The 20,358-nt window shown below is 43.4% G+C and overlaps 1 protein-coding gene across 4 annotated transcripts in view; it reads right to left on the bottom strand.

The window, feature by feature from the left end:
* ARHGEF3 (Rho guanine nucleotide exchange factor 3) overlaps positions 1 to 20,358 on the bottom strand; it is a 290,282-nt gene that overhangs the window by 178,642 nt on the left and 91,282 nt on the right. Inside the window, exon 1 of one of the 4 annotated variants that reach the window (XM_032290253.1) lies at positions 9,052 to 9,208. The exons of 2 other annotated variants lie outside the window; for them this stretch is intronic. In XM_032290253.1, the coding sequence (XP_032146144.1) occupies positions 9,052 to 9,102 (51 nt within the window). In that variant the 5' untranslated portion in view covers positions 9,103 to 9,208. Of the gene's footprint in view, positions 1 to 9,051; positions 9,209 to 20,358 lie in introns of those variants that run through there. One more of the 4 variants, XM_032290251.1, reaches the window with a different exon arrangement.

Raw genomic sequence — 20,358 nt, forward strand, 5'->3', positions numbered from 1 at the left:
ACTTCTTTTTGAGATAGAGTTTTGCTCTTGTTGCCCAGGCTGGAGTGCAATGGCACAATCCTGGCTCACTGCAACCTCCGCCTCTGGGTTCAAGCGATTCTCCTGCCTCAGCCTCCCAAGTAGCTGAGATTACAGGCCAGTATCACCATATCCAGATAATTTTGTATTTTTAGTAGAGACAAGGTTTCACCATGTTATCCAGGCTGATCTTGAACTCCTGACCTCAGGTGATCCACCCACCTTAGCCTCCCAAAGTGCTTTGATTACAGGCATGAGCCACCACACCAGCCAACATTCTACTTCTATTGGACAACACTGCTTCAGAGGGCACAGTGCTGTGGAGGCCTGGATTTTAGCATCTAGAAATAAATGAAGTTATTTGCTTATGCACTGTTGGTGGGAGTGTAAACTAGTTCAACCATTATGGAAAACAGTGTGGCAATTCCTGAAAGATCTAAAAACAGAAATATCATTTGACCCAGCAATCCCATTACTGGGCGTATACACAAAGGAATATAAATCATTCTGTCATAATGACACAAGAACACGTATGTTCACTGTAGCACTATTCACAACAGCAAAGACATAGAATCAACCTAGATGCCCATCAATGGCAGACTGAATTAAAAAAAAATGTTGTACATGTACAACATCGAATACTATGCAGCCATAAAAAAGAATGAGATCATGTTTTTTGCAGAAACATGGATGAAGCTGGAGTCCATTATCCTTAGCAAACTAATGCAGGAACAGAAAAAACCAAATGCTGGATAGCTCTCAGCCTATAAGTGGGAGCTAAGTGATGAGAATACATGGACAGATAGAGGGGAACAACACACACTGGGGCCTACCAGAGGGTGGAGGGTGGGAGGACAGGGAACATCAGGAAAAATAACTAATGGGTACTGGGCTTAATCCTTGGTGATGAAATAATCTACACAACAAACCCCCATGACACAAGTTTACCTATAAAACAAACCTGCACATGTACCCCTGAGCTTAAACTAAAAGAATGAAGGAAGTATAGTTATCATTGCAATAAAGAAAAAGAGACTTCCTGAAATCTCTTTTTCCTCCTCACCCTTCCCTGCCCCAGGCAGACAGACTGGGCAACAAAAGGAGAAAGGGCTTTAATAATCTTGATGACGAAGGATAAACCCTGAGCCAAACCAGTATACTTCCCACCTGGGCGGCCACAGGCAGACACCAGTGACCCTGAGCAGGGACTGATTTCCTGGTGGCTGTTAAAACAATGCACCACAGAACAAAGTGCCTTCAAAACTAAGAATAGAAGAACAGCTCCAAATAAGATTTCCAGGACTCCGCGGGAACAAATTCCTCCCTTGCTCTGTCCATAATCCACCTTCCAGCCACAGCTTGAGCAGCCTCAGCACAAATGTTCCCATCTCAGCAGTCCATATACACAGCTCTGGATGAGAACTGAAGGACAGAGTGGGAAGGGGAAACCCAGAGAAAGAGGGAGGTGACAAGCACTTTGTCCTAAGGGGCTCACACTGCAATGGTTCTGCAGTTGAGATGTAGCATATATTTCTGTCATCCATGTCTTTGGCTTCAGATGCAAGGGACAAGAAAACTCAGTTTTTCAACGTGATCCATAAAATGGATAAATCAGAATGGACACTGTATTCTGAAAAGGTACTGAGGGAATGAGACCTAATTGTATCTGCTTGGGGGGAAATGTTATTATAAAATTATCATTATTATTGTTATTAGCAGCTGTATGCCTTTGGGCAAGGTTTATAATCTGGTTTCAGTTTTATAATCCAGAAAATAAAGGGGTTGGATGACATGAGCTTTTCTATCTCATTCAGTTCAAAAATTCCCTGACCCTATGCACATGCAAACAAGGTATCACCAACACTGTCATCTTTATTCTTTCATTCATTTAGAAAACACGCATTGGGCAGCTAATACGAGTCAGACCCTGGACTTGACACCAGCATACAAATTCAGAAAAACATCACTTTGCTTCTGGAGTAATTTTTCAAGTGAGAGAAAGGATAAGGGAGAATAGATGGAGTGAAAATTTAGAGCAGAGTTCTTCACCAGGGGCCAGGGGGTGGTGACATTTTCACAACTGTGTGCAGTTTTCTAAAGAGAACACTCAAAGATGCATGTAAACTCAGGAAGGCAGAGGGCTAGTGATTTAGTGAAACTATGAAAGCCCAAGTACCATGCTGAATTCTTACTATGTGTAGGTGCTTGAAGAGTTGGTACCCAAAACAGTCTGCAAAGTGTACCAACTGTACCTGGAAATACACACATAAGGGATTTGAACCTGTGGTTGGCTGGTGCAGGGCCTGCCTCTCTCCTCAGCATCTGGGATGGTCTCATAGCATGTGGCCTCTCCCTGCTGCTGGGCCTCCATCAACTCTCCCTTTCTCATACCAGAAGGTTACAAGCATTTAACAGCTTTGCACTCATCTGACCTGAGCTTGCTGTATCTGCCCAAGAGGGCTGATAAAATGAAATAATCCCTGTGAAATACTCATCACTAGTCAGCACCCAAAAGGTACCAGTAGATCGTCATTCATCACATATTTATTTAGGATCTAATACATGCCAGGCTTTGGGACAGGTGTTCTTGTCACCTTCATCACTTACTGTTACTACCTTTAACATCCCCTGCCCCCTAGAAACATGCAGAGTGCTTCACACAATACACACTAGTAAATGTGGGTTCAGTAAGTAAATGGTGATGATCTTGGTGGTAGATCAATTTATTCTTCAGCAAATATTTATGCCTTTCCCTGACCTCCCTGGCTTGATCCTGTGAGGTAGAAATAGTATACCAACTCTGAGCCTACAACTTTAGAAACATCACGTGTTTCTGCTTGCCCCACAAGAGAAGAATATACATGTGGGTAGCACTGTCCAGAATGAACCCATATAGGACAAACCGCACCAGCCCACCTGCACATTTATAAGCATAAGAATAAAGGATTGTTATTATTTGCCACTGAGTTTGGGGGTAGCTGTTACTCAGCAAAACCTGACTCAGACAGTCTCCTTTACCCACCTCCAGAGGTTTCAGACAGGGAGAGTGGCCTGGCTTCTCTTACTTTTAAGGTGGAGTTTCAGAAATTGGGTCATTTTGTGTGTGGGTGTCTCTCTCTCCCATTTTCTCTGGGCTGGTAATGTTCCATTTAAAGAAGATAGGAGGGGCTACAAAAACCCATATTTTGGTCAGTTTGGCACCTGGCACAGAATCCAGTGCAAAGACGGTTCTCAGGCAGTGCCTGATTGATGGAAAGATGGGATGAGGACAGTCAAAATCCCTAGAGGCAACAACCTGGGCCTCAGATGCTCAGAGCCACTGGTTCTTGTGGTCCCCAAAGCGTGGAGAGTGAACCCCATTGGTGACATGATATATCATCTCAGACCATATGCAATAGACCTGTATGTATTTATAATAATGTATTTTAGGAAACACATTTCCAACCTGTGATTTCAGCACTATTACTGCTTAGGATGCTCCTAAGTCTAAAAAATAAAAAGAACCAAAACCCAAACCTAAAAAGTCAAAAATAAAAAGTAATTTAAAGAAATATGGTAACAGAAAAATACTAGTATCGGTCGTATGTGGATATGAAAAACGTGAGTGAAATTTGGGAAACACTGATCTATTTCAAGTCTCTTTTTCCTAAAAATCACAATCATAATCATGGTGAGCATTTTTGAGCACTAACGAGATATGCTGTTTGAAGCGCTTCAATTACTGATACCCAGTGAGGCAGGTGCTATCAGCATCTTCATCCTGCAGGCGAGGTAACTGAGGCCCAGAGAGGTAAGGAACTTGCACAAGGTCACAGAGTAAGTAACAGTGAGAATTTGACTTCAGGCTGTCAACCTCCAGGATCTCAGCTCTTGACAGCTATGTCGAATGGTTCTGCTTGGAAAACCTGGTACTGGGGAAGTTTAGCATTGCCCAGCGTTAACTGCAAAACTGAAGATTTGATCCTCAGACTCCTGACTCCCAGCCCAGTGCTCTCGTCCCTGCTACACAAGGAATATGGTGGAGAGAACACCTGGGGTTTATGGCAGGGGTTGGGTGGGGTCTGTAAGAGGAAAGGGGAAAGGGAGAGAGGTGAGAAGCACTACAAGGAAGACTTGGAAGGGCAGAGATGGGGAAACAGGGATCTGTCATGGGTTATTTCAAGGCTGTCAAGCTGAGGCACGTGCCCAAAAGGTGTAGAGAAGCTAGAAAATGGACAGAAACATTCAGAAAAAGAGGGATGGCAGAGCAAGGGTTGGCACATAGGAACTGCTTCCCAAGAGAACTGCCCGTCCTGGCCAGTATCAGGAACCAGTTTCCCTAAGTGACATCCACCTTGTCTGTATTTAGGTCCTAAAGCCACCCATTGTTTCTGTCCTGGTGCACAGCTGGGGTCACCACTCTGACCTTGCCCGCTCCAAGTCACACATCTGAGTGTTCCATCAAGAGAGGCCTTTTTAGGATCTGGTTTGAATCAACTTCCCCTTCCATGGCTCCTATTGGTGTCCTGGGAAAGCTGTAAAAACATGGCTAGTATAGCGGCTTTAAAATGCAGTCTTGACCTTCCATCGAATATGCTGCCTCCTTCCCTCCAGAAAATCAAACTACGTCCATGTTTACCTCAGGACATAGGTGCCAGAGCCCTGCTGTTGCTAAGCCCTTACACACTAAGGTCTGAGCTACTCCAGAGGCTAAATGGGGAGGATCACTTCAGCCCAGGAAGTCAAGGCTGCAGTGAGCTCTGTTCACGCCAACTTTCATACTTGGAAGGCTCAAAATTTATTCTTCATCGAGAGCAAACAGTGAGGTGAATGAGATGGGAAAAAGGCTGAAATTACCACAGTCACATCATTTGACTTTGAAGTAGAGCAGATGTGAAAACTATTCTTGACTTTTTGTGCAAGATAGTTGCATAGTTTAGATTCATATCTGAGCTAAAATGAGTTTAGAGATATCTGTTTTGACAAGTGGGGAAACTGAGTCCAGAGAAAGTACTAACTTGTCACAGGTGCGTCTTACTTAGGCACTCACTGGACCACAGCAAACATTCACCAAAATGGGATAACTTACCAAATCACTGGAAAGCAAAGTGTTTCTACAGATGCTGCATGTAATCGGGGTTCTGAGAAGCATCCTGCATTAAAGTATTACATAGTGCCTAATGGCTGAAAACATCATTTTTCTGAATCCATTCTTCCTGGGTTTGAAACCTGATGTGCTACTTAACCATGGAGGTGACCTTGGGCAAATTATTTATCGTCTGTAAATCTCAGTTTTGCCATCTGCAAAACATGAATAATAATAATAACCAATCCCTACAGTCTTGTAAGAATTTCATGAGCAAATATGAGTAGTGTTTAGATAAGCATCTAATAGTTGTAAGTTATTATCCGATTATAATGTTATTAACATTGCATTAACTATCACTGACATGCAATCAATCATTTTAAATGTTGTCAACTTTCATACTTGAAAGGCTCAAAATTTATTCTTCATCAAGAGAGCAAATAGTGAGGTGAATGAGATGGGATAAGCTGAAATTAACCCATTCGCATCAAAATATTAAAAATATTCATCTGGGTGGGGTGCAGTGGCTCCTGTCTATAATCCTAGCACTTTGGAAGGCCAAGGCGGGAGGATCACTTAAGGCCAGGAGTTTAAGACCAGCCTGGGCAACATTGCAATACCTGGTCTTGGCAGAAAAGTTAAAAATTAGCTGGGTGTGGTGGTACACACCTGCAGTACTAGCTACTCAGGAGGCTGAGGTGAGGATTGCTTGAGCCCAGGAATTCAAGACTGCAGTGAGCTATGACTGTGCCACTGCACTCCAGCCTGGGCGACAGAACAAGACCCTGTCTCCTTTAAAAAAAAAAAAAAGTATGTCTAAACAATGTCAACAAAACAAAAAGGCAACACAAAGAATGGGAGAATATATTTGCATATAATACATCTGAAAAGAGATTAATATTCAGAACACGTAGAGAACTCCTAAAACTTAACAATGAAAAAATAAGCAACCCAATTCAAAAGTGAGCAAAGGACTTGAACAGACATTTCTGCAAAGAAGACATACAAATGGCCAATAAACACATGAAACGATGCTCAACATCACTAATCACCAGAGAAATTCAAATCAAAACTACAAGGTGATACCACTTCACACCTATTGGAATGGTTACTATTGAAAAAAATTCAAACTTAGAAGCGTTGGTGAGGATGTGGAGAAAGTGGAACACTTGTGCCCTGAAGGTAGGAATATAAAATGGTATAGTCACTGTGGAAAACAGTTTGGTGGTTCCTCAAAACATTAAAAATAGAATTACTGTATGTTCTAGCAATTTTGAGTATATACTTCTGGGTATATACTAAAAAATAAATAAAATAAAAGCAGATGGCAGGAGTGTAAACTAGCACAACCACTACGGAAAACAGTCTGGAGATTCCTTAAAGACTTAAAGTAGAACTACCACTTCATTCAGCAATTGCACTACTGGGTGTCTACCCAGAGGAAAAGAAGTCATTATACAAAAAAGATGCTTGCACACGCATGTTTATAGCAGCACAATTCGCAATTGCAAAATTATGGAACAAACCCAAACACCCATCAATCAATGAGTGGATAAAGAAACCGTGGTATATTTACACAATGGAATACTACTCAGCTATAAAAAGGAATCAATTAACCTCATTTGCAGCAACCTGGATGAGACTAGAGACTATTATTCTAAGTGAAGTAGCTCAGGAATGAAAAACCAAACATTGTATGTTCTCACTGATATGTGGGAGCTAAGCTTTGAGGACACAAAGGCATAAGAAGGATACAATGGACTTTGGGGACTTGGGGGGAAGGGCAAGAGGGGGGTGAAGGACAAAAAACTACAAATAGGATGCAGTGTATACTGCTTGGGTTGTGGGTGCAACATAATTTCACAAATCACCACTAAACAACGTGCTCAGGTAAGCAAATACCACCTGTACCCCAAAAACTTATGGAAAAAAATTGAAAGCAGGGTCTCAAGAGGTAATTGTACACCCGTGTTCACAGCAGCATTATTCACAATAGCTAAAACATGAAAGCAACCCAAAGTCCATCCAAGGATGGATAAGCAAAATGTGGTATATCGCTGTTAATATTAATTGACAAAAAAAAAAAACTGTTTAATATAGGGCATACAGTAAACAGCTCTCAAATCTTTCAGCCTTGTAATACAAACGGTCATTTTCAATCACCGTTAGAAGTAATAACGAAATGCAAAATATGTACTATATATAATTATGCAACAGTGTAGTATATTCACAGAGAAATTGAGTATTTGTTTCTCTGTTACTTTCAGAGCTCCATACAATATTACCACCATATACAATAATGGAATATTCTTCAGCCTTAAAGGAAAAGTATTCTGACACATGCTACGACATGCATAAATCTGGAGGACATTACGCTAAGTGAAATAAGCCAGTCAAAAAAAGACAAATACTCTTTGACTCTACTTAGATGAGATACTTAGAGTAATCAAAATCATAGAGACAGAAAGTACAGTGGCGGTTGCCAGGGGATCAGGGCAGGGAAGAATGGAGTTATTGTTTAACGGGTATAGAGTTTCAGTTTTGCAAGATGAAAAGAGTTCTAGAGATGGACAGCGGTGATGGTTGTACAACACTATGAATGTATTTAATACCACTAAACTACTTAAAAATAGTCAAGATTGTAAATTATGTGTTATGTGCATTTTACCACAATAAAAAAAATTGAAAAAAAAAAGTATGTCTAGAGTGGTCATACACAAGAGCTGGAATTAGGGTTACAGAAATCAGTCCCAGGAATATAGTTCTGATGAGAAGGATAGAAAAAGCAATGGACATGGCCTTTAAAAAACAGTTTTGGCAGACTGGGTATAGTGGCTCATGCCTCTAATTCTAGCATTTTGGGAGGCTGAAGCTTGAGCTCGAGGAGGATTGGTTGAACTCAGAGTTTAAGACCAGCCTGAGCAACAGAGTGAGACCCACGTATCTACAAAAAATGAAATAATTAGCAGGGCATGGTGATGTATGTTTTTAGTACCAGCTACTCAGGAGGCTGAGGCAAGAGGGTTGCTTGAGCCCAGACAGTCAAGGTTGCCGTGAGCCGTGATTGCGCCACTGTATTCCAGCCTGATGACAGGGCTAGACCCTGTCTCAAAAACAAAAACAAAACAAAACAAAAATCAATTTTGGCTTATCCAAAACTTTAACAACTATCCCCCTCCCCCTAAAAAAAACCACAAATAAATATAAGGGATAGGGAAAGTAACCTTCAGAGCTGCTAACCATTCTTCAACCCATGGAAACATAACATTTCCAGCCACTCCTTCCAAAAGAACACAAACTAAACAACGATGTTCTTATGAGAACGGTATTGAGTCTGAGTCTCCACTGATACTATCTGACTTCATTCTCCCAATAATGAACAGACTCAAAACACCAGGATCATTTTGTTGATCTGGTGGGAAACCTACAAAACAGTTGTTCCAAGGAGCATGAACTTCTAAATCTGAGTTTAGCCATCTTCCAATCTAAAGAAAACGATCTTGGAAATTCACTTTGTGATTAGATAGCAACAACAAAACAGAAGGCGGATGCATTCTTCTTTTCTCTCTTTTCCTTCCCATTAATTAAAACCACCCTCTTGCAAAAATGAAAACAGTAATATTGCAGAGCAGAGTGTGAAAAGCCCTCTCCCTTTGCTCCCCTCCAATCACGTATGCTAAAGGAAGCCTGACAGCTACGCATGCCACTCAGCTCACCCTGGCACCCAAGCAAAGCCATCTGCGTTCCTAAACACAGCCACACCACGCTCTTCTGATTCATACTAAAGTGAGGCGGGAATCTGGCTCCATCATCCTAGGTGCTTTTAACAGCAACTCTCTGCTCAGGGTCTTGAAAGGTAAAAACAACACCGTATCCTCCCACACCTCAGATCCTGAAACTGCCCCACAGGGCTCTGGTGGGAGTTGAGAGCCAGTGGTCCATCCCAGGCTCAGCAGCAGGGGGCTTACCTGCGCAGGCAGAAAGAGGCAGCACCACACCATGGGGCGCTCCGACCTCATCCACCCGGACTTGTCGGCTCCTAACTGCAGTGGAGCCCTGTGCACAGGATTCTCTGAGCAGGGCTGAGCATGGTTTCCCTAAAGGAACTCCTCCCCGCCACTTGGGCTGCATGACAGGAAGTGACAGGGGCCATCAGTTACAAGTGTCACAGGCTGAGAGCTGCACCAGTCGAGAGCTCCCCACCTCTGGCGGTTTCCTTGCCTGCTACTGCTGCTTCTTCAGAGCCCTTTTTGGGCATTCAAAGGCACACCAGAAATTCAGTTTCTGGCTGATAATCCTTAGCCTGTAAGATACAAACAGTGCTCACTGGTCCCCCCCAAAAGCAACGTGAAGCATCCCATCAGCTAAAGTGGGTGTGCTGCCTGGAGCTTTGCAGACCCAACCAAACATCAGGGTAAAATAAAAAGAAACATCGCTAGGAGAAGGGACACTGGGAGGAGAATCTGGGGTCTCCAAAGAGGAATCAACGATCTACTTGAACTTTACCAAGAATCAGTAGCCCTGCCCGGAATACATAGCCCAGACTGAGTCCCACTTCAAAAGCAACTACACACCCATCCATTTCTTTCTTTTTGTCTCACGCAAACCTGGCATCTTCCCTTCAGAGCCCTTTCAAAGTAGCTGCTTCTGGAAACCTCCCTTTCAAATGTCGAATGTCCCTTTGACATGGATAACAAGCGGTCTTCCTGGTCTCCTCAGAGCTATTATGGAAATAATTCAGGGCTGACATTTCTTGTTTTATGAAGTGGGGATCTCACCAGAATGAACGTCTTGCCTTATAAAAAACCCAGACCTCTTGGGTGAGGTAGACTGTCTCATAGGAAACTACAAGGTTTCAGATGAAAACTATGCCTGGCTCATTCCATCCCCACAAATAAACCAACACTCTCACCCTCCTTGCACATTGGCAGAGGGTCTCAAACTCAAGGAGACATAACTCCAGTGCAGTTCTCAATTAATATTTATTTCTTGTAATTATCGAATGGGGTAGTATCTGACTTGCAAAAATCTTCCTAATTACAAATTTTAGCTGCTAAGATTTAGCCCAGGGTTTCCTGAGGGCTTCTTACAAATGCACAGATTTTTAAGAGCCTTTCTCTGTCTCAGGCCTGAGTAAAGTCAGAGCACCCAGCAAAGACAGCGGGTTCATTTAAACAACAAGCTTCTGGTCTAACAGAAGGAGATTAAATCCAAGACTTTTATGAGAAGGCAGGCTGTCTCCATTCACGTTGCCAGGAATCTGCAAAAAGTGCTGAGGGGTCCAGGAAATAAGTGAGCTTGGCAAATGCATTTTTCATGGGGACAAAGTCTGAGAAGGCTTCTCAGAGCAAGAGACACATGGGTAGCGTTCTGACGGGTGTTCCAGGCAGAAGAACTGGCAAACTCAACAGCAAGGCAGTACAGAGAACTACAGGGTACTCTGGAAGAAATGTAAGTACTTTAATGCGTCTGGAGGCTGCTCTGACAGGCTTGGGGCTTCCTTCAAAAAGTGTGAGGGAATCACACCTGTTTAGACAAAGGAGGAAGTGAAATCACTGTAAAAAGGCTTAGGCCTTTTAGGCAAGCATCTGGGTCACCATGGAGCTAGCACCTGCAAGCACTCAGTAATGAGTGTCAGATCAAATGGCAGTGTCCACCAAGAGGCAGGTTTCAGATTGTCCTTGGGATCCCCTATTTCCTAAAGCCTGACTCCCCACAAAGCAAGCTGGTTAAGTGGTGGCTGGTGGAGGGAGAAGGGCAAGTACTCCTAAGGCCTCCTGTTCCAGCCTCCCACACAGGAAGGGTCCTGAAATTGAACAGGCCAGCAAACAATTTGAGATTAGCCAGCTTTAGGGACAACTCAGCTGAGGAAGAAAGCCAGTGCCCTGGGAAATGATGGAGGCTCCATCACCAGCCACTCCTCTCTTTTTCCCCCCGGCAAGCCACTTCGAGGAGTCCCAGCAGCCAAGGCCAGCCTCACCCCAGTGAGGACTGGAAACATGAGATGACCACAGTATACTATGTTTTATTTCTTTGGCGGGGGGGAAGGGAACATTCACATGAACAAATCCTAGAATGATTCAACCTGACTTCCGGCTGCTGACTGAATGGGAAAGAAGAACTGAAACCCGTGGGCTGCAGCACTTCGTGGAAGAGGTGAAACTTGAGGGCCTCCAGGGCAGGTAGCAGTGGAGCAGGGAGGGAGAAAGGGAGGGGCAGAGACAGGGCCAAGAGGCACCCTGGCAGGGGAGAGGGACGCAGCCTGCAAAAAGGAAGTCAAGAACAGGGCATGGCCATTTCCTCTGATGCCCTTGCTCTGACCAGAAGCAAGAACTCCCAGATTGAAATGGGTCCTTGAAGAAGGCACTTCAAGTAGAGAATTTCAACAGTAAGAGGCTCTGCTCCGCAAGGTCCACGTTCAACTTTGAGCTTTATAATGGGATATCAAAAGGAACAGGAGTTTTCTTTATGGCATATAGGATACTACCAAGTATTCAAACATGTTTTTGTATTGGTTTTTACATTTTAAAAGTAACATAGTGTCACTGTCACACATTCAAAGTCACACAGAAGTATATAAAGTAAAAAGTGAGTCTTCCCAAAGGCCCTGCTTTTTTTTTTCTATCCAGATCCCTGGACACACTGGTGTTAAAAAGCGAGATGCAGACAGAGGTTCATAAACCCAAATGCATTTAGGACCAGGGGTCAGGTACCTGAAGGAAAAGGCCAGGTGTGCACTTGCGCACCACTGAGAGTTTTTGTCTTAGGTCAGTTCCAGCTTTTTGGGTTCCTAAGGGGTTATTGGCCCAGGGTGACCAGACATTTCAATTTTTTCAACAGAAGCCTGAAATTCAGGGTTTTATGTAAAATCTCTCAATTTGTAAATGCCCGGCAACTACTCATCACTGTAAGAAGCACTGTACAGGCCATGCAACACAGTTGCTGGCTACACTGGCCCGGAGGCCATCAGTTTGCACCCTCTGGTGGTAATCCTTCCAGACATTTCCTTCTGTCTAAAAGCACATGAGTTGCTGGGTGTAACATCTTATTTTTTTCAGAAATACGATGATAACATTGTTCCACCACTTGCTTTTTTCATTTAACATCCAGGGCATCTTTCTCTGTCAGGCACATTTTCAACCTCTTAGTGCAGAGCATGCTATGATATGGAAGGAAATTAACTCACTTAGCCACCTGCCCTGTGGACATTTAGCAAATATGAAAGATACGCTTGAGATGTCACTTCTCATTGTTCATTCCTCTTACCTCTGCCAGTGTTGATAACTCACGATAAAAGTGCACCTGTGTGCGAATATTAAGATATCACACAGCCACAATTACTGAAACCAGAGTGACCAGTTTATATTTTCATATGAGCACTTACCATGTATTTTCCCATGTGATCCTCATGATGGTCCCAAACTAGGCCTTATTATCGCTCTTTGCAGATTAAAAAAAACTGAGACTCAAAAAGATGGTGTGTGCCTACCCGTGGCACGTGATCTAGAGGTGGCAAGCTTACTTCAGAGCTCCTGCTGCAAGCATACAGCCCTCAGAAGAGACAGCCAGAAACCTGCTCTGGGTTATTCAAGAATCTGATATGTCAGGGTGCAAACCACTAGAGAAGGTTCATAAACAATGGGACGATTCACTTGCCTCTTGGAAAGAAAAGCCTCATTTAAAGCCCTTCTTCATACTCATCCAACATAAATTCTATATAGATTGGAGAGAAATGTTAAAAAGGAAAAAAAAAGTAAAATTCTGGGGGTGTAGGTTCTTAGGGTATGGTATTTTTCTTTCGGTGTATAGAGCTGAATCATATATTTATACACAGGAAAATACCTACAAGGTGCCTACGACGCAAAAATGGACCCTGTTTTCCCACAGTTGGTTAAATAACCAAACTGGTAACAACTCCTCTTGCTGGGCTTTAAAGAGAGTAGCACCAAAACTGGGACCTAAGATGCCACCACAAGTGTCATGACATCACTAGAACCAGAACCATGTTTCCTGTGCTCTTGTCTGATATACCTGAGGGCATTTTCTGCTGAGAAGTTCCAAGCAATTTCCTCACCAAAGATATTATAAGAAACATACTTATCAGGGTTGTGAGACTTTCATTTACATAAAATATTAAGATTTTAGCAGAATTACTTCATTAAAAGTTGGCAATCAACGATGATTATTTCCATTTGAACTTTATCCTGGTTCCTTAATGTCTTCCTTATTTGTACTTAACAAGCCAAAAATTTCACAAAACCTTACAGTTGAAAAGGGAATTTCAAGGTCTTTAAATATATCCCATTTGATGCTTCAAATTTTAAAATTTCACAAGCTGAATGTAAAAATGGGTAGTAAAAAAACATCATGGCTCAGTGCAGTGGCTCACACCTGTAATCCCAGCAGTTAGGGAGGCAGAGACATGAGGATGGCTTGGGCCCAGGAGTTCAAGATCTGCCTGGACAACATAGCGAGACCCCGTTCTGCACAAAAATGAAAAAAAAAAAAAAAAAAAAAAAAAAAAAAAAAAAAAAAAAAAAGGCTGGAAAAAATCTCAAATGGGATGGTAGCAGGGACCAAATTAAAATAGTATATTGTACACTGACTTAACCAAGTTTCTAACAACATAAGATTATTATTTCTCAGATCTTAGGTTTCTAAGGCTGTTGCCAATTTAGGTAAGACTAAGGAAAAACAAAAATTCATACTGTGGCAGCCAGGCGCGGTGGCTCAAGCCTGTAATCCCAGCACTTTGGGAGGCCGAGGCTGGCGGATCACAAGGTCAAGAGATCAAGACCATCCTGGTCAACATGGTGAAACCCCGTCTCTACTAAAGCTACAAAAAATTAGCTGGGCATGGTGGCGCATGCCTGTAATCCCAGCTACTCAGGAGGCTGAGGCAGGAGAATTGCCTGAACCCAGGAGGCGGAGGTTGCGGTGAGCCGAGATCGCGCCATTGCACTCCAGCCTGGGTAACAAGAGCGAAACTCCGTCTCAAATTCTAAAAAAAAAAAAAAAAAAAAAAAAATTCATACTGTGGTCGAGGGGGGAGGTATGACAATACCTTTGAGTGTTACTAGGTTGTCAGGGAGGCATTAAGCACAGCAAGCCAGTGACAAATAAAAAGAACATCAAAGTCGAGCCTGGAAGTTGCTCACAGTCATGGCTTTCTATTGACTGAATGTCTCCATCTGTTCCTCAGTGCTGGAAGGGTGGTTAATCCAAGTAAAACTTGAACAACTCCTCTGCCCGCTTCACCCCAAACTCTAGACAAATGCAGCAGGGGTGTCCAGACACTTTCCCAGGCCAAGGCCTATTGGACTCAAGGTGGTTCAACTCAAGAGACTCTGACCATTTGAAAATGTTGTTGCTCTTGAAGAGCCCTGCTTAGTATCCCAGATCAAGATTATAAAATGAGGAGAAGAATGTGTGAGCAGACCTGGCTGTCCAAGGTCAAGAATGAATAAATAGAAGAGTCTTCATCTATGGTTTCAACACAGAAACTAAAAATAAATGATGCTGGAACATGGAAGTCTCAACGATTGCTAGTCATGGCTAATCTTGAGTGCTTATCTTACTGGTTTTGTTACGAGCAATCGCCTGAGCTCTGTATTTATTCTCTCTAAACAAATCTGAATTTTTATAACTAGATTCCTCACATTATTTTGGCAACTGATACACGGGCAGCTATTTCTAAAAGTGAATGCAAAAAAAAAGGAAAGCCATCTTCTGACGTATTATGTGAAGCAGCCACTGGCTTGGTTGTTGCGGTTCTGCCTCCTTGACCAACACAAGCAGCAAGGGCCGCCTGAAGAATTTCTGCATGAAGCAGACGGGCCACGTGCAAATAAGCTCATTCAATTTATTTCTTAGAAACATGAACACCCTGGGTGTAGCTTTTTCAAGAAACTGTCAAGTCCTCTTCCTTACACTGTCAGTTAAAAGTGAAACTCCTATCTGTGGGTTACTGACCTCTGCCCAATTTTCAGGAAGAAAAAAAAGTTTAAAAACTGATTAGCTGATACCTATCAGCCAAAGGGCTTCCTTACTTGGAAATGAGACTTACTATTTGGCATTGTACTGTCAAAGATAGTTAGAAGTGGAAAATCTGAATATGGGGGTGGGGGTGGTATTTCTGACACTTACATGAATACTCAGGAGGGTTTTAAAAAGTAATTTGCCTATATCAAAAAACAACTCTTGATACACTGAATTTCCAAGTTAAAAATATATAACAGAAGCAGGAATCGTTTTTATTAAAAAGTTTCTCACAATTATTTTGACTTCAGATAACTCTTTAGGGATAATTTCTGGGAACAAACATCTGGCTGGAATAGTTAACAGTAAATTAATATTTGGGTTCTGTGATTTTTGGCTCTGCCACTTACTAGTTGAATGACCTGGTAAGTCACTTCTTAATTTCCTGGATCTTTAGTTTCCTCATCTGTAAAACAGGAATAATGACTCCTTTATCCCTAGCAGGGTTGCAGAAAGGATGGTAGGATAATAACTGACATATGTATTTAAAAGCAGAACAGGCCAGGCACAGTGGCTCACGCCTGTAATCCCAGCACTTTGGGAGGCCGAGGCAGGATGATCGCCTGAGGTCAGGAGTTGGAGACCAGCCTGGCCAACATGGTAAAAACCCATCTCTACTAAGTAAATAAATAAAATTAGCTGGGCCTGGTGGCACATGCCTATAATCCCAGCTACCTGGGAGGCTGGGACAGGAGAATCACTTGAACCCAGGAAGCTGAGGTTGCAGTGAGGCAAGATCATGTCACTGCACTTCAGCCTGGGCAACAGAGCAAGATTCAGCTTAAAAAAAAAAAAAAAAAAAAAAAAGGCATAACAAAGGATGATGGGGACATTGGGGCCATCATACCATTGTTTCTATTTTGTACAGGTTTTAATTTTTCCATAATTTTTTTAAAGACAAAGCCACAATAATAATCTTTTAATTTTTTAAAAACAGAAGAGGAAATTTTTTGGTGTAACGATGGAAACTGGTTCAAACTTTCCTCCCAGCAAGTTGAAAAGCAGTACCAAATCTAAAATCCAGTTTGATTTTTTTTTTTTTTTTTTTTTGAGATGGAGTCTCATACTGTCACCCGGGTTGGAGTGCAGTGGCACCATCTTGGCTTACTGCAACCTCCACCTTCCAGGTTTAAGCAATTCTCCTGCCTCAGCCTCCTGAGTAGCTGGGATTACAGGCACTAGCTACCATGCCCAGCTAACCATGCCCAGCTAATTCTTTTGTATTTTTAGTAGAGACAGCGTTTCACTATGTTGGCCAGACTGGTCTCGAACACTTGACTTAGTGATCCGCCCGCCTCAGCCTCCCGAAGTGCTGGAATTACAGGCATGAGCTATAGCACCTGGCCCATAGTTTGATTTTTTTTATCCTGATTTGACTGTCAACTGGGCATCTAAGAATAAAAAGGTAATAGAAACTTGCAGTTTCCCATTTCCCTTCTTCCTTCCAATAGAGAAAATAAAATAAGAGGGTAGTTAAAACTTAAGTCACATTTATTTTTAAATCTTACAATGCTGACTTCCCTGAAATCCCTGTATCCATCTAAAAAGTTCAAGGCTTCTATGAAAATACCCGCAAGAAATCAAGAGATTTAAAAGTATGTATGCCCCAATGACTCAGAGCATTCATTCTGCCTAAACACCAGCGAAAGTGATTGTTTTGTTTTGTTTTGTTTTGTTTTGGGTGTGTTCATGTGTACCTGAAGAATCAGTATTGCCATTTTTTCTCCCTTAATTCAGAATCAGAAAGGAATCACCAAAACACTGGAAAATAGCAAACCAAACAAAATAGGTAGAAAGGGCTTCCAACTCCCACCCAAGGCAACTGGTCCTGGTTGGAAGCTCAGTACCTCCTCAGTTAGGGCTCTGCCCTGGAGAATGTCCCTTTAAGCCATACTTCCTGGTAAGGCTGAAAGATTTCCGCATACTGCTTCCTGGAGACCGTATAAGATAAACAATAAACTTTGCAACAGAATCGTGGACAATAAGCCCCACATGGCTGTAACAAGAAGCAATTATAAGCACTGACAATGGCTAGGGCATTTCCAACAGGAATGCAAGTCTGTGATAAACAGGGGAGAAGCATGCTACCCCACACCTGCACAAACTAAATGATGTGTAAAAAATAGTTCCTAGCCCCTCATCGTATTGAGAGCTAGTTGCTTCAAATTCAGCACTTATTTTTTTAAATCATTGTCTAAGAGGAAAGCAGTCAGGCCTTTCTTAAAGCCCCACTACCTATTAGACAAAAGCTGCTGAGGCCCAGTGACAGCACTTGTTCCTTACTCCATGGGTCTCTGCAAGTGTTACAAGAAAGCGGTCCTGATCCAGACCCCAAGAGAGGGTTCTTGGATCTTGTGCAAGAAAGAATTTAGGGCAAGTCCAGAGAATAAAGTGAAAGCAAGTTTATAAGGAAAGTAAATGAATAAAATATCAGCTACTCCATATATGGAACAGCCACAAGGACTGCTGGTTGCCCATTTGTACAGTTATTTCTTGATTATGTGTTAAAAAGGGGTGGATTATTCATGCCTCCCCTTTTCAGAACACATAGGGTAACTTGCTGATGTTGTGATGGCATTTGTAAACTGTCAGGGTGCTGCTGGGAGTGTAGCAGCGAGGATGACCAGAGGTCACTCTTGTCCCCATCTTGGTTTTGGTGGCTTTTAGCCAACTTCTTTACTGCAAGCTGTTTTATCAACAAGGTCTTTATGACCTGTATCTGGTGCTGACCTGCTACCTCATCCTGTGACTTAGAATGCCTTAACCATCTGGGATGCAGCCCAGTAGGTTGCAGCCTCATTTTTACCCAGCTCCTATTCAAGATGGAGTTGCTCTTGTTCACATGCCTCTGACACAAGGGTCACCCTTTGAATCTCCTGCAGCTGAGATCTACCTAGCTAGTTTGGGGAATCCCCCAACTCAGGAACCAGAGCCCACATTCTACCAAAGGCGATGAGTGTGCCACACACTTGCTTCTCAGCCTTGCAGTCAGGGCATGAGAACATGAGCAGGCTCAGCCAATCAGGTGCTGGGATGCAAAGAAGCAGGGCCGCTGCTGACCCCATTCTGCTAGGGTAGTGGCAGCTTGCAGAGGCAGAGTGAGGGTAAACTGGGCAGCCACGGCCTGTAGCCAGCATTGGTGGTGCAAGCCATGGCATCTACACCTACCCAGCAGTGGTAGCAATAGTATCTTTACAGTAACTGTTTGGTGGTATAATTTAGGGTTGTCCCTGTTTCCCTGGATGAGCCACCCTAGATATTGTAATAAATTCATTCACTGCTTAACTCAGTCAGAACTGGGTTTTATTGCTAGGAGTTAGTTCATATATTAGTACACACGTAAGACAGGACAGGCTAAAGGTAAAGCAGTCTGGAAACCAGCTGCACAGGATGATTCTGAGCATAAGTACTAAATGGCCTTTAACACACTTAGAATTCAACCCCAACACTAGCCCTTGGCATAAGGCCCTGCATCACTTGGCCCCACCTCCCTCTTGGACCTTATCTCATCCTACTGTCCTCCTCCCAAGCTATAGTCACATTGTGTTCCTCACCAGGATCTTTCCTGCCTCAGGGCCTTTGCCCTTGCTGTTCTCTCTTCCTGAAAATGCTTTCCTCCAACTCTTCATATAGCAGCAGCTGTGTCATCACCCAAGCTTGGCTCACAGGAGGCTTCCCTGACCAGGCTGTCTAGAGAACCATGCCCCATATCCCACCATCTTATTCTCTATCACAATACCTTATTGATTTCCTTCCCAGTACTTATCACATCCTATAATCAATTCATTTCATTATTAACAACAATACGAACCACTATTGATTGGGGGCTTGCTGTGTGTCAGATGCTAGGCTAAGCTAATTTAATTCTATGAGCACCCTGTGAGATAAGTACTTTTATTATCCCTAGTTTATAGATGAGGAAAGAGGCTCAGAAGGGTTCAAAAATAATGTCATCCCATATGCCAAGCTTGGCAGTAATGGAACAGGGACTGGAGTCCAGGCCGACAGCACAGACTCACAGCACAGTACTCATTCAGGCAGCGACTGAATACACACCGGCCAGAGGGTAAGCCCTAACGCCATGGGATAGCCTGGTTCTCATGGAGCCTGGAGGCTGGTGGTACAATCTCCCACCTGGTATTCTACCCATCGCCCACAGACCTTCCTTGGGGAAGAAATGCAGACTGACATGTGTAAGAATGGGGCCAGCTTCCTTCGTTCAGCAGAAATGTGCCCAGCTCTGTGTTCAAAGCATCAGGCGTGTAAAAATGCCTCAGGAGCTCACAAGGCCAGAGGAGATGTGGACCGGCACAGAACCCTCACTGTTCAACCTGCTGGTTCTCACAGCCTCAGACCACTGGGACCAGAAGAAGCAGCCAGGGACCATTCTCAGGGTCTCCCCAGTGAGAGTGCCATTCCAGCTGATTGTTAGTGATGTATAAGAGTTGCCAGACTGAGGAGAAGAGGGCCAGGGCAAAGGTGAGAAGTGGGAACAGCAAAGTTCATTCGGGAGGCAAGGAGATGGTCAAGGCGTTTGAGGAAGGGATGGGATGGGAAGGCCAGGGATGAGATGCTTGCAGCTAAGGTGGGAGTTCCAACTCTACCCTGCAAGAAATGGGGAAGCAGGGCAAGTCTCTCAGCCAGAACAGCTGCATGACCAGATAGAAATTCTTTTTGTCAAGAACAGTGGCCATGGCCAGGCTCAGTGGCTCATGCCTATAATCCCAGCACTTTGGGAGGCTGAGGCAGGCGAATCATGAGGTCAGGAGATCGAGACCATCCTGGCCATCATGGTGAAACCCCTTCTCCACTAAAGATACAGAAATTAGCTGGGCATGGTGGTGGGAGCCTGTGGTCCCAGCTGCTCAAGAGGCTGAGGTAGGAGAATCCCCTGAATCTGGGAGGCGGAGGTTGCAGTGAGCTGAGATTGTGCCACTGCACTCCAGCCTGGCAACAGAGAGAGACTCTGTCTTGAACTCATGCCCTCAGGTAATCCACCCGCCTCGGCCTCCCAAAGTGCTAGGATTACAGGCGTGAGCCACCGTGCCCGGCCACAAGTGTAACTTTTGGTTTTTTTTAGAAGCAAGGTCTCCTTATTTTGCTCAGGCTAGTGAGAGACTCTGTCTAAAAAAAAAAAAAAAAAAAAAGGACAGTGGCCATGGCCATAGAATACAGTACTAGTCAGATGTTTTGGTAGTTGATTTCCTATGTATTAAAGTACACATACATAGATATTT

The sequence above is a fragment of the Sapajus apella genome, unplaced genomic scaffold (genome assembly GCF_009761245.1).
Source record: "Sapajus apella isolate SASKATOON/1434 unplaced genomic scaffold, GSC_monkey_1.0 scaffold23, whole genome shotgun sequence".
NCBI classification, from domain to species: Eukaryota; Metazoa; Chordata; class Mammalia; order Primates; family Cebidae; genus Sapajus; species Sapajus apella.